Source organism: Eretmochelys imbricata, chromosome 1 (genome assembly GCF_965152235.1).
Source record: "Eretmochelys imbricata isolate rEreImb1 chromosome 1, rEreImb1.hap1, whole genome shotgun sequence".
Lineage (NCBI taxonomy): Eukaryota > Metazoa > Chordata > Testudines > Cheloniidae > Eretmochelys > Eretmochelys imbricata.
In genome coordinates this window covers 230,454,654-230,466,940 of record NC_135572.1, presented here as the reverse complement: position 1 = coordinate 230,466,940, position 12,287 = coordinate 230,454,654, and the positions used below count along the sequence as shown (strand labels likewise).

General features: G+C 40.0%; 1 protein-coding gene across 5 annotated transcripts in view; it reads left to right on the top strand.

Annotated features, from left to right (window-relative positions):
- The window catches only part of CCDC91 (coiled-coil domain containing 91), a 315,195-nt gene that overhangs the window by 205,807 nt on the left and 97,101 nt on the right, over nucleotides 1-12,287 (top strand). For all 5 annotated transcript variants that reach the window (XM_077825315.1, XM_077825324.1, XM_077825306.1 and 2 more), the window contains 2 exons: nucleotides 11,373-11,465; nucleotides 11,636-11,704. In XM_077825315.1, coding sequence (XP_077681441.1) covers nucleotides 11,373-11,465; nucleotides 11,636-11,704 — 162 coding nt within the window. The remainder of the gene's footprint in view (nucleotides 1-11,372; nucleotides 11,466-11,635; nucleotides 11,705-12,287) is intronic.

Sequence of the window (12,287 nt, the reverse complement as noted above, 5' to 3'; positions counted from 1 at the left end):
GGAAAAAAGGAGCTTTCTGCCCCTCCCCCTTATAATAAGTGTACACTGAGGTGAGGTACAAGTTGTCCATATTTACAAAGCATTTCAGTTAACCTTGGACAGTTTATTCAATTTTTGATTTATAACTTGCATTTTAGGATTAATACGAATATGTTTAATGTACTTGTTTGGAACATAACTGTACAGATTTGAACTGGTTATTAGTACTTTATATATAGTGTTTGAGCTGTACAATAACTGAAAGGAAACATCTGAATTACTTCACTTATCTTGTAAATTATTTATATCATATACTTTTGCAAACCTTCTATGGTTATATGGTTTGCATACCTGAGAAGAAACTGACATGATTCTTCAGACACATTATTTAATATAAAAAATTCTAACTAGTTATGATTGTGATTAAATCTGTTTACAATATCTCCTGTGACTCTCATTTTAGGAAAAAGATTTTTTGATTTCTTTTTTACAGGAATCAAGGAAAACCAAAGGACCTCTGTATTTATATTTGAATCTGCATCAAACGTTCTCCATTTGGAACTGTTGCCTGAAGAACTTGTTGCAAGGGGGAAAATCATTGTAACTTACTTCTGAATGCCTTTTGTGTTAGGTTAAATTTCAAAAGATTCTCCTTGACCCTCTTTTAAATTTTTTTTCATGCATTAAAAAGGAGGGGTGGGGGGTTCCTCCCATATATTATTAGGTTTTCCCATTTGCAAAAGTTACTTTGTGACAACATTATCTTCTTTCTAGCAATGTAATATTTTACTGGAAAGACAAAATAGAGCATCTTTGCTAAATAAAATGCAACTAACTAAAAAGCAAAAATGCTAAGATCACAAGTTCTTTGCCTCTTCTCCCTTGTAGTCAAGAAATGAAATGTTTGTCTGAATTTTCAAGTACACACAAGGCAATTATTTCATAGGGTATTATAATTATATTCTATTATCTATAAAAACATAGTTACAAATGTCCGCTTCAAAATGTAATAGAAAATTGTAATACTGTTTTTGCCTTTCATTCAGACTGTCCCTAAGCACTTTACAAATATTCAGACCTAAAGTTTCACGCATATTAGCGGGAAAAAAAATAAAATGATGGTTTTTGCCCATGAACATAATGTGCACCCATTTGTATGCACAATTCTGAAAATGTCTCTTTCAAGAAACTTCATAACACCACTTTAGTAAATATTAGTATATGGTGTTTTAAAAATAAACTGTAATAAAAAATTATTTGCAAAGTTCATAGTTAGTTTTGATTCATAATCAAAAAAATTATTTGCAAAATTCATACAGTGGCTGTTTCAAAGCCAGGAATAGAGACTGGAAGTCATGATCACTGATTCCTGTCTTCAGGAGCTAGACTTCACTCTCTTCCTGTAGATTAATAATTGACTTTTTTTTTTTAATTCTAGAACTTTAATTATAGTTTGTGTAGTTTCACCCCAACCTAGGTTGCATCTCATTGACAGAACTCAAAAAATCTAAACTGAAATTCCATAATTGGTAAGACAAAGACAAAAATGCTTGGTAGCAGTGTGACAGACAATGTAGATGTAGGCCATAATTTTTAAAAATGAGTGCCTGAAGTTAGGCTCCGGAAGTCATATTTAAGTACTTGATGGGAGATTTTCAAAGGCACAAATGGCAGACAGACACCTAATACCCGTTGCAAGTCCCCCATAAGGACTTCAAGAGGTGCACTGCCTGCCAGTCTTGTACTGGAGACCGACACCCAGATCTTGTGTCATCTTCGTCTGTGGGAGACCAACTCTGTAACTAAGGCCATGTCTACACTTACCGGTAGATCAGCACAACTGCAATCGATGCAGCGGGTGTCAATTTAGTGGGTCTAGTGAAGACCCGCTAAATTGATGGCAGAGTGCTCTTTGGTCAATTCTGATACTCCGCCAGAATGGGCAGAGTAAGGTAAGTCGACGGGAGAGCGTCTCCAGTTGACGCAGCATGGTGCAGATGCTGCAGTAAGTCAACATAAGCTATGTCGACTCATATAACTGGAGTAATGTCACTTAGGTTGCCTTACCGCAGTAGTGTAGACAAGGCCGAAGTGTGTAATTTACCATGTCTTCTCTCACTGCACTAGAAGGAAGAGATACTTGAGCCTCCAGGCTCATCTGATGTCTCATTGTCTGCATCTTGGTACACCTGTGAGCCTGTCAAGGGTACCAAGACCAGCTTCAATGCTGCTGATCTCTGACACAGGACTCGAGGCATTTTGCCACCTTGGCTTCAGCACCACCATCTGTCATGAACCCAAGACTGGAAACTGGGAGTGAATACCTTACCTGGCACCACCAACCCTGGCCTAATAAAAAGCAGCACCAAAGACCAAATTGACACTATATACTAAAGTCTTGATGATCGTGGGACTTACTCAGTAGGTGCCCACATCAGCATCTACTTTTCATTTGGTACCAATAGCCTTGAGTCTGGACCTATCTCCACGCCCAGTGCCTCTATCTCAGTAACCCAAGTCAATGCAGATGCCCATCAGAGTAAAAGGAAGGAGAAGAGGAAGCACAATTCCCCATAACAAGGACATAACCAAAAGAAAAAGAAGGAAGCACCATCCCTCTCCTCCTTTATAAGCTTCCGTCCATGAGGAGACTCGCAGACAGCACTACTGTCACCTTTTCTCCACACTTCTCTGTAACCAGACATCTCAGCATTGACTAACTCGGACTCTTCTCCATTTCAGATCCTGGTAATACCTTTAATCCTTCTGCTGGAGTGGGTGTCCACCACTGAAGCAGCTAGCCACCCCACTACATTTTTTTCCACAGTTCATCTCTGTGCCTGTATCAACTTCTCTGGTTTCAATCCAGGAGTGCCTCTGGCATATCTTCAACCCCTTCAGAGAGAAATCTAGGGAGTCCTCCAACTTGTCCTCAAACCCCATGCCATTTTCCTGTGCTTCAGATCCAGTTATCATGGAAGTATTTCATGCAGGGCCTCCCCAGCTTTTCAGATAGCCCTATATACAGGACTCCTTGAAAGTCCTGCTGTAGGCTGAGGCACAAGCACCAGCCTCAGGACTGATGTGCTCACAGGTGCCCATTTCTCATATGGCACACATATGGTTTGACTGCACCGATACTGACCAGATCACTCAGATTTACAGGAGAGTCTGCCTATACCTGAGGAATGACATGAGACTTTCAGAGGAAATATTTGAGTCCTCTTGGGAGGAACATATGAATGGCATCTCACTGGAATATGATATTGATGTTTCACCTCCTGAGGAACCTAGACAGTTTCAGGATTTATTGTGCAAAATGTTCCTACTGCTACTGACCAGCTACAAAATGGAGTCACAGCATCAGACACATCTGGTCTTCTGTCTTCTCTATTACAGATGGAGACCACAAAGAAGCTATACCTGTTAGCTATGGCCTTCGCAACGTGGCCAAAGATATTTGGCTCTTTTTTTCTCATCCCCACCTGTATCTAAGTGAGCTGATGGGATGTATCCCGTACCACGTGAAGGACGTACATTTTCACTACAGCACCCTTTGACAAACTCCACGGTGGTATCTACAGCACAGAAGAGAGTAAGGGGCAACAAGGCTTTTCATTCCACCCTTTCTCGCAGAGAGGGATATAAGCTGGATGCTTTTGGAAGGAGAGGTTACTTGTCCGGCCTTTTAAGTGAGCAAAAGTCGAGCTAGAATCCTTGATTGAGGAACAGAAGGAGGCAATCCTGACCTTGTTCACAAACTGTTGTATACTTGCTAAGCTGCTTACCGGTCAAGGCTGGTATCCAGATCTTTTGCAACTGACCGAAAAGATGCAGCAAGTATGTTGTTTATCTCCAGACCTCCTGTGTCAACAGGTAGGGACAGTTCTGCATTCCAACCTAGAGGCACTCCATCTTGCAGCATGAAGGAGGATAACGTGCTAACTAATGTGGACCATTTCTGCTCTGAGTGTTCAGTACATCTTCCATCAAACCAGTTGGAGCTCCATGCTGAACAAGAATGGAAAGTGTAGTATCTGGGCCACTGGTAATCGACTCACTCCATCTCGACTTGGAGTCCTAAAGTACCTTCTACATTTTAAGACAGAGGGCTTAATCTTAGCCGGGCTAAAGGGTCATATGACAACAATATTTACTTATCATAATTACATTAAGGGCAAACTCATCTTCTTTCACCCTACAGTCTTCAGGTTCCTGGAGGGACTGGCAATTGCAGTCCAGCCATTAGGAAGCTGCTGACATGATGGAACCTAAGTCTTTTCTTAACAAAGCTGATGAGCCCTCTTTATGTGGATCTTGCACAGACCTTTCCAAAACGTTTATCAATTATAAAGGCTTTTGCCATAACAATTACATCTGCTTAATATTTTCTGGCCCCTCCACCTTTAAACTGTAGTCTCCAAGGTCAAAGTCGCCATGGGGCCCAGTCCCAACTTGATACATAAGGTGATTTGAGATTTCCACCTATCCCAGTATATTTCTCTCCCGGTTTGTTATTCCCCAGGCACCATTGCCACACAGGGGAAGCATGCCTCTATAGCCTAGAGATAAAGAGGGCACCCATCCTGCTTTTATCTTTAAAAAAAACAACAACAAAAAACAAACAAACCCAAGCTCTGTGTAGATGATCTAATAGGTTATTTGTAGCATATGAGAATAAATGCCACAGAAAACTCATTAAACACAGAATTTCACCCTGGATTAGTAAATGTTTCAAACACTGTTGCATCTTAGCTTGGAAAGCAGTATCCCCTGGTTTAAAAATTCATCCCTCAAGTGCCACCGCAGGATCAGCATGCCCAAGCCCCTGGTGGAGATTTGCAAAGCAGTAACTTGGATTTATGTGCACCCTTTCAGTACTACTTGTATTTAGCACTGCATTTTGATGCTCAGATTTGGACAGCCTTGCTACACTCCATATTTAGCTAAGAATTCCTTGCTCACTGTCCTTCTGGTAGAGCTCTTCTGACTAATCTCCTAAGGGTGGGAATGCAAAGAAGAAAGAGAGATTACTTACCAGGAACTGTTCTTTGAGCATCACTTCTATGTATTCATACCACCCACCCACCATCCCCTATATCTTTGAATTCTATATAGTATCAGGATGTTGTGCTTCGGGGGAAAAAGAACCAAGGTGGTTGGGAGATGCACTCCCTTTTATAGAGTAGGGTAATGACATCACCCTTACATGACGGCGTTCTTGCACCTCCCAGCAGTCACAGCTTTCAAGGTAGTTCCACAGTTTGATACCCATGCTGACATATTCCACTAAAGTGAAGACATGAAGGTGACTCTCAAAGAATAATAGCTATTGTTTAGTAATCTCTCTCCTTAATTCCATTAAATCTGTTATATTGATCCTTTTTATTATATACACCCTCATTATGAAATGTAAGATCTGTGGCCTCAAGACCTACTTCAGAGAAAGAGAATATGCTGTATTTTATTCTGTAAACCCTTTCCCAATTACTTATTTCTCTTCAAATAATTTATGTAATTTAATAGCTGAAAATTCTTTCTACCCTGAAAAAGAAAACTAGTTGGCTGACTGTAAACATTGAAGCCAAATAAACAGTTCGGCAAGGTATTTCTCTAGCTCTAATACAAGAGAATGTGCTTTCCCGGGTTGTATAGACAGCTGTTGCAACATTTGTGATGATCTATGAACTTCTGGAAGTTCAAATATGAAGGTATCCTTTTATGGAAGGATTATTTCACATGAATAAACATTTACATTATAATAGGAAAGGACATTAATAGGAAAGAAGGATGTGGAAAAATTGGAAAGAGTCCAGCGGAGGGCAACAAAAATTATAAGGGGCCTGGAGCACATGACTTATGAGGAGAGACTGAGGGAACTCGTATTATTTAGTCTGCAGAAGAGAAGAATGAGGGGGAAATTGATAGCTGCTTTCAACTAGCTGAAAGGGGGTTCTAAAGAGGATGGATCTAGACTGTTCTCAGTGGTAGCAGGTGACAGAAGAAGGAATAATGGTCTCAAGTTGCAGTGGGAGAAGGTTTAGGTTGGATGTTAGGAAAAACTTTTTCACTAGGAGGGTGGTGAAGCACTGGAATGGGTTACCTAGGGAGGTGGTGGAATCTCCTTCCTTAGAGGTTTTTAAGGTCAGGCTTGACAAATCCCTGGCTGGGATGATTTAGTTGCGGGTTGGACTAGATGACCTCCTGAGGTCCCTTCCAACCCTGTTGTTCTATGATTCTGTGACATGCTAAGTTATTCACAAGAAGTGTCTGGCCTTGGCAAAGTTATGATATATTTCTTATGTAAATATTTTGGGATTTTTAAAAAATATTCTATTTATAATGTATTGGATAAAGTCTCAGTGAAATCTATCAGTCATTAATCTGCATATTGAAAGAATGCCAAGTACATACCAAAAAGTAATGTTTTTATTTCCACTATATAGACAAGTTAATGTACAAAATTATCCGCACAGTGTTTTTTCACAAAAGATTGATAATGATTTTTTTAAAAGTGTTTTATACCTGGAGAGAAAAATAATGTTCAACAGAAGTCCCCAAAGTTTACCAACTTTACAGGAATTCCATAGAATTATAAGAATATAAGAATGGCCATACTGGGTCAGACCAATGGTCTATCTAGCCCAGTATCCTGTCTTCCAACAGTGGCCAGTGCCAGATGCTTCAGAGGGAATGAACAGAATAGGACAAATATAGAATGATCCAACCCTGTTGTCCAGTCCCAGCTACTGGCAGACAGTTACTGTAATCAAAGATTGTAAGTCATGTGAGCAATAGCTTTTTACATTCATGGTTTAATCTCTCTTACTTATTAGGTAGATTGGTTTTCTTTATTTATGAGAATTGGTGGAATTTTTAAATCTGTGTGGGTATTTTTAAACCACATGTCACTGTAGTAGCCAATCACTAGCAATTCAGGGTAGTAACAAACTGAAAACTATAAGGATTAATTGTGGGGGGAAAAAGTTGTTAGTTTTCAGAGATCATCTCTAGGATCAGCATCTTGCAAGTTGCCCTTATGATAGAGGTCCATTCTTATTTTCTCTTTTGGTATCTTGCATGATTGTAATCCTGGAACTGTTTTCTAAACAATAAATTCCAATTCTCATACAGTGAATTGAATCAATGCATACTTCAGTATCATTTCAAAGGAATTTTAATAGAATTTTGTGGGTTTTCTTTTTAACATTCTATATATTTGGGTCCAGTCTGATGTTGTTAGAAAAACCTGTGGCATTTCTGTATTTGAAACATGACAGTTGGTGCCAAAGAGTAATTAACTATCTAAGATTTTAATGCTGTCATAGAGATTATCATCTAGAAGAATGAATTTTGCCATTCTATTATAGAGTATATATTTATATGAATCAGAGGTTGTTTCCTCCATTGACTGATGTATCCAAGAAAGTCTTCCATATGGATCTGATCAGAAGCTCACTGAAGTCAATGAGGGTCTTTCCATTGACTTCAGTGGGCTTTGATTCATGCCCTATATTTGGGTCAGTATCTGCATGTATGTCTAGGTCCTTTTTGCACCAATAGATGTTCTTTTAAATGAACTCAGACTGACAGATGTTCATCTTGGGCAGGTTAGGGGACATAAAAAAGACTTATTTTCAGTCCCACTGTAGTCAATTAACTAAGGAAGCATAAAGCAGATTGTCAAATGGTTTTTGTTTGTGGGGCAGTGTTTCTAAGTGGTCGGGGCATAGGCACTTGGACCTGCAGAAGGGGGCTTTTTGTAGAGGAGCCCAGGCGCCCCCACTCCACTGGGCTCCAGCCCAGGGCCCTGATAGAGTGACAAAAGGGTCTGACATCCAGGAGTGCCTTAAGGCTGCCTTTGTTGTGCCACTTCCCACCACCAAGCCATTGTCCAAAGCTTGCAATCTGTACCAGGAAAGAATGGAGGGGATCAGCTCACCCCTTGGCACTTCTTTGTGGCTGGGCACGCTGTGCTCTCTACACCTAGGGGTGGGGGTTGCATCCTCTCAGGCCTTGGCCTTCCAACCAGGTCAGTTCCAACTTTGTCCCCTTCAGGGGTAATCCATAAACAAAACGTGGGGAAACAACACAAATAACCTGGGTTAATATGTGGAAAGGGAAAATGCCTTCCTCTTTGGGTCTATCAGAAGCAGGTCCTACCTTCCTCCCAAGAGGGACCTTCAGATAGTTGCTGATGAGGAAGATCTTGCTCTCCCTCAGGCTTTTCCTCAGCAGCTACAAGGTAAAGGTCCTATCTTTTCCCTGGCCTTCCCACAAGTGAGCTGTTCTACTCCCTTTTATTCCTCCTCTTATCCGTACATCTCTTGCAGGTGTGGCAGGGCAGTGCTGGCTGAGCCCAGAGCAGCTCCTTAACCCGTTGTCATCCAGGCTGGCGTTTGTGTACCCCATCACACTAATAAACAAAATCTACTTATTGTTTCATTTTGAATACTGAGCATTGGTTGTTGGAAAAAATAAAAAGTGATATTTTAAGACAGCCTGACCATGAAGGTTAATATCTGAAAATATGACCCGGCAGTGAAAGTTAGAATACACATCATAAATCTATAAATTACATAGGGAGGTTGTGGAATCTCTGTAATTGGAGGTTTTAAATAACGGATTAGAAAAATATCTGTCAGGAATGGTCCAGATAGTATGTAATCGTGTCTGTTCAGGTGACTGGACTAGATGACCATTTGAGTCCCTTCTGGTCCTACATTTTTATGATTCTATAAATTAAGTTTAATTTTTATGTGAATTTCACTGCTGGGACAGGTGTTTTTCATTTAAATATGTCTGCTCCACTCAGAAAGAACTGTTTTAAGTAAGTTCACAAAGAAATGCCTTCTTGAATGTTTGTGGTACAGAAATTGCATTTTACTTTGTTTTATAAAGCAGTCTACATTTTTGTATTCTCTTCTTCATATATAAAAATGTCTCATAATACCATTGCAGCTTGATAATAGATTTCATGCTGGTATTAGACAAACTCATAAATAAAACATTAGTAGATTTTATGCTGTAGATCAGAGGTGGGCAAACTACAGCCTGCAGGCCACATCTGGCCCGTGGGAACGTCCTGCCCGGCCCCTCCCCCGCTGTTCCCTCTTCCCCGCAGCCACACCAGCAGCACAACTTGCGCCCACCCACCTCCCATAAGCCTGTCCTGCCGCTCTGAGGGGCATGGAAAGGGGGTGGGGGGGTTGAATAAAGGGCAGGAGGTCCCGGGGGGGGCAGATGGGGCGGTTGGATGGGATGGAAGTTGGGGGGGAGGGCTGTCAGGAGACAGGGAGCAGGGGGGGTTGGATGGGGGTGGGGTCCTGGGGAGGCAGTTAGAGCTGGGGGTCCTGGGAGGGGGCGGTCAGAGGATGCCATAAATATAAAGGGAAGGGTAGTCACCTTTCTGTATACAGTGCTGTAAAATCCCTCCTGGCCAGAGGCAACATCCTGTTTCCTGTAAAGGGTTAAGAAGCTCAGCTAACCTGGCTGGCACCTGACCCAAAGGACCAATAGGGGACAAGATACTTTCAAATCTTGGGGAGGGGAAGGCTTTTGTTTATGCTCTTCATTTACGTGGTAGTTCTCTCTTGGGACTGAGAGAGGCCGGACAGAAATCCATCTTCTCTAACCCATCCTAATCCAAGTCTCCAATATTGCAACCAGTATAGGTAAGACAGGCAAGGCGGATTAGTTTCTTTTGTTTTATGTGAATTTTTCCTGTGTTAAGAGGGAGGTTTATTCCTGATTTCTGTAACTTTAAGGTTTTGCCCAGAGGGGAATCCTCTGTGTTTTGAATCTGAATACCCTGTAAAGTATTTTCAATCCTGATTTTACAGAAATGATTTGTACCTTTCTTTTTTAATAAAATCCTTCTTTTAAGAACCTGACTGATTTTTTCCATTGTTCCAAGATCCAGGGGTTTGGGTCTTTGATGATTTTGTAACCAATTGGTTAGGATATTATTCTCAAGCCTCCCCAGGAAAGGGGGTGTGTAGGGCTTGGGGGGATATTTTGGGGGAAGACGTCTCCAAGTGATCTCTTTCCCTGTTCTTTGTTTAAAACGCTTGGTGGTGGTGGCAGCGCACTGTTCAAGGACAAGGCAAAGTTTGTACTTTAGGGAAGTTTTTAACCTAAACTGGTAAGAATAAGCTTAGGGGGTCTTTCATGCAGGTCCCCACATCTGTACCCTAGAGTTCAGAGTGGGGAAGGAACCCTGACAGGGGACAAGGAGTGGAGGAGGTTGGATGGGGGGCGCTCCTGGGAAGGGGCGGTCAGGTGTTCTGAGGGAAGCAGACGGGGGCGGGAAGTGGGATAGGCCCTCCATACTGTTTCACAACCCCAATGTGGCCTTCAGGCCAAAAAGTTTGCCCACCCCTGCTGTAGGGTTATATATTTAGGACTATCCATGCTTAAATGTAAGCTTGTGCTTATGTGTTTGCAAGGTGAGGGCTTTATAGTCAATATATTTTTAACTAGTACATTGTTATAAATTTATTTCATGTATTTGTTTTGGTCTTATGAAATGTTATTTTTTACTGATACTGTACATGTGATTTCAAGTTACTATAATCGTCACTTAAACAGCATGTGCTTAGGTTTACTGATTTGCTAGCCAGTTGTCTTGACAAATACACGTGGCATCAATACTTTCCATTAATAACTTTTAGATTTTCATCACAGCTCAGACTTTTTAAAAGGCAAACCACGTCTTGTGCATGCTTTACTTGGTTTCTTGAAAAACATAGATGAAAGGATTATAATAAGAAACAGTGATGACAGATTATATAAGCAGACATAAAGTACTTGGTCACTTATTGTCAGCATTCCCTGTCTCCTTGAAAAATGTTTTAAATTACAAGAAAATTGGAATAAAGCAGCAATTTTTGCTCTCATCTTCTGACCTTAAAACTGTATGGGGTCTAAATTGGTTGTATAGATATGAGCATTTATAGTTGCTCTCTTTCACATAGATTTATATTCAAATTAAAGTTAGCATATCCACACTTTTTGTTAAATTCCACATATGTATTTAAATAAATACGCATTAAGTAATTTTGCCATGGCTATGTTCATAGGTTTTGTAAGAGTAATTATTATCTGGGTGGCATAACCCAACTTATTAATATAATTTTTATTTTATTTTGTGTACATAAGTTTGAGGAAAAATAATAGAAAATTATTAATTTATCAGATATATTTCATGTTACTTGTAGTGCCCTTCATTGCTGCTGGTATTAAGGAACTTACCTGTATGTAGTTTAACCAGTTCTAGCTTTTCCACTGGTCATATATGCAAAATTCATGTCTAGTTAAGTGTTTCACCAGCTCCTTTTTCTTGTGGTACTACGAGGCTAAGGTTGCAATAATACGATTATTTTCTCTTATAGCATCAGAGACTTCTTGATATGCTGGATACAGAGAAAGAAGAGTTAGCACAAAAAGTAGAAGAAGCTTTGATGCAACAATCACAGAAACATAAGGTAATGCTTTGAGTACATCAAGTGCTTGATCCTACACTACAGAAGTCAATAGGAGCTTTGCTATTTACTTTAATGGGAGTGGGATCAAGTTCTAAATATTTTGAGTGTTTGAACCAATTTCTACCCACTCCTCATATGCGGTGTTACAACTTTATTTTACATATTGGCAGGAAGCACTGGAAAAATGTTTGGAGGAACAACAGAATAGAAGTAAAGAGGCTTTGGCTGCTGCTGCTAAGGTAATTCTAATTAAATAGTAGATATACAACATAAATACCATGTGTTTCGTTTCAGGAGTGTCATGTTCAGGAATTGGGCTCTGATTCTAAGACTAGATCCATGAAAGTCCAGGTCCACTAAATATGTATGATTTAACTACTTTTACAAAGGGACATAATTATACAAATCATCAGGACTCCTATGAGATTAAGAGGCTATCATGGAAATCTGCTAACCACTGATGCAAAATATTATTTCTTATATTCTACTAATGAAAATAGCACCAGTATTCATTTGCCTTTTTCATGATGTTGAGTCATTGGGTTATTACAGTATAGTTATTCGTGGTATCTAAACAAAACAATCTGTTTTCATAATGTCCAGCTGGCCGCACTGGTGTTTTGTTTTTTATTTCAAGAACAGATACCTGAGTCGTCATTGCATTTGTCAAGAACTTAACATTGTGTTTTATTTAATATTTTACAACAGAAATGTCATTTCCAGAAGAAAAACCTAAGTATGTGTGAGTTAATAGTCTAATACGTATCCTATATCCTTAGTAGAAAATTTTAAAAGTAGTGACAAAATATTTCATTCAATTAA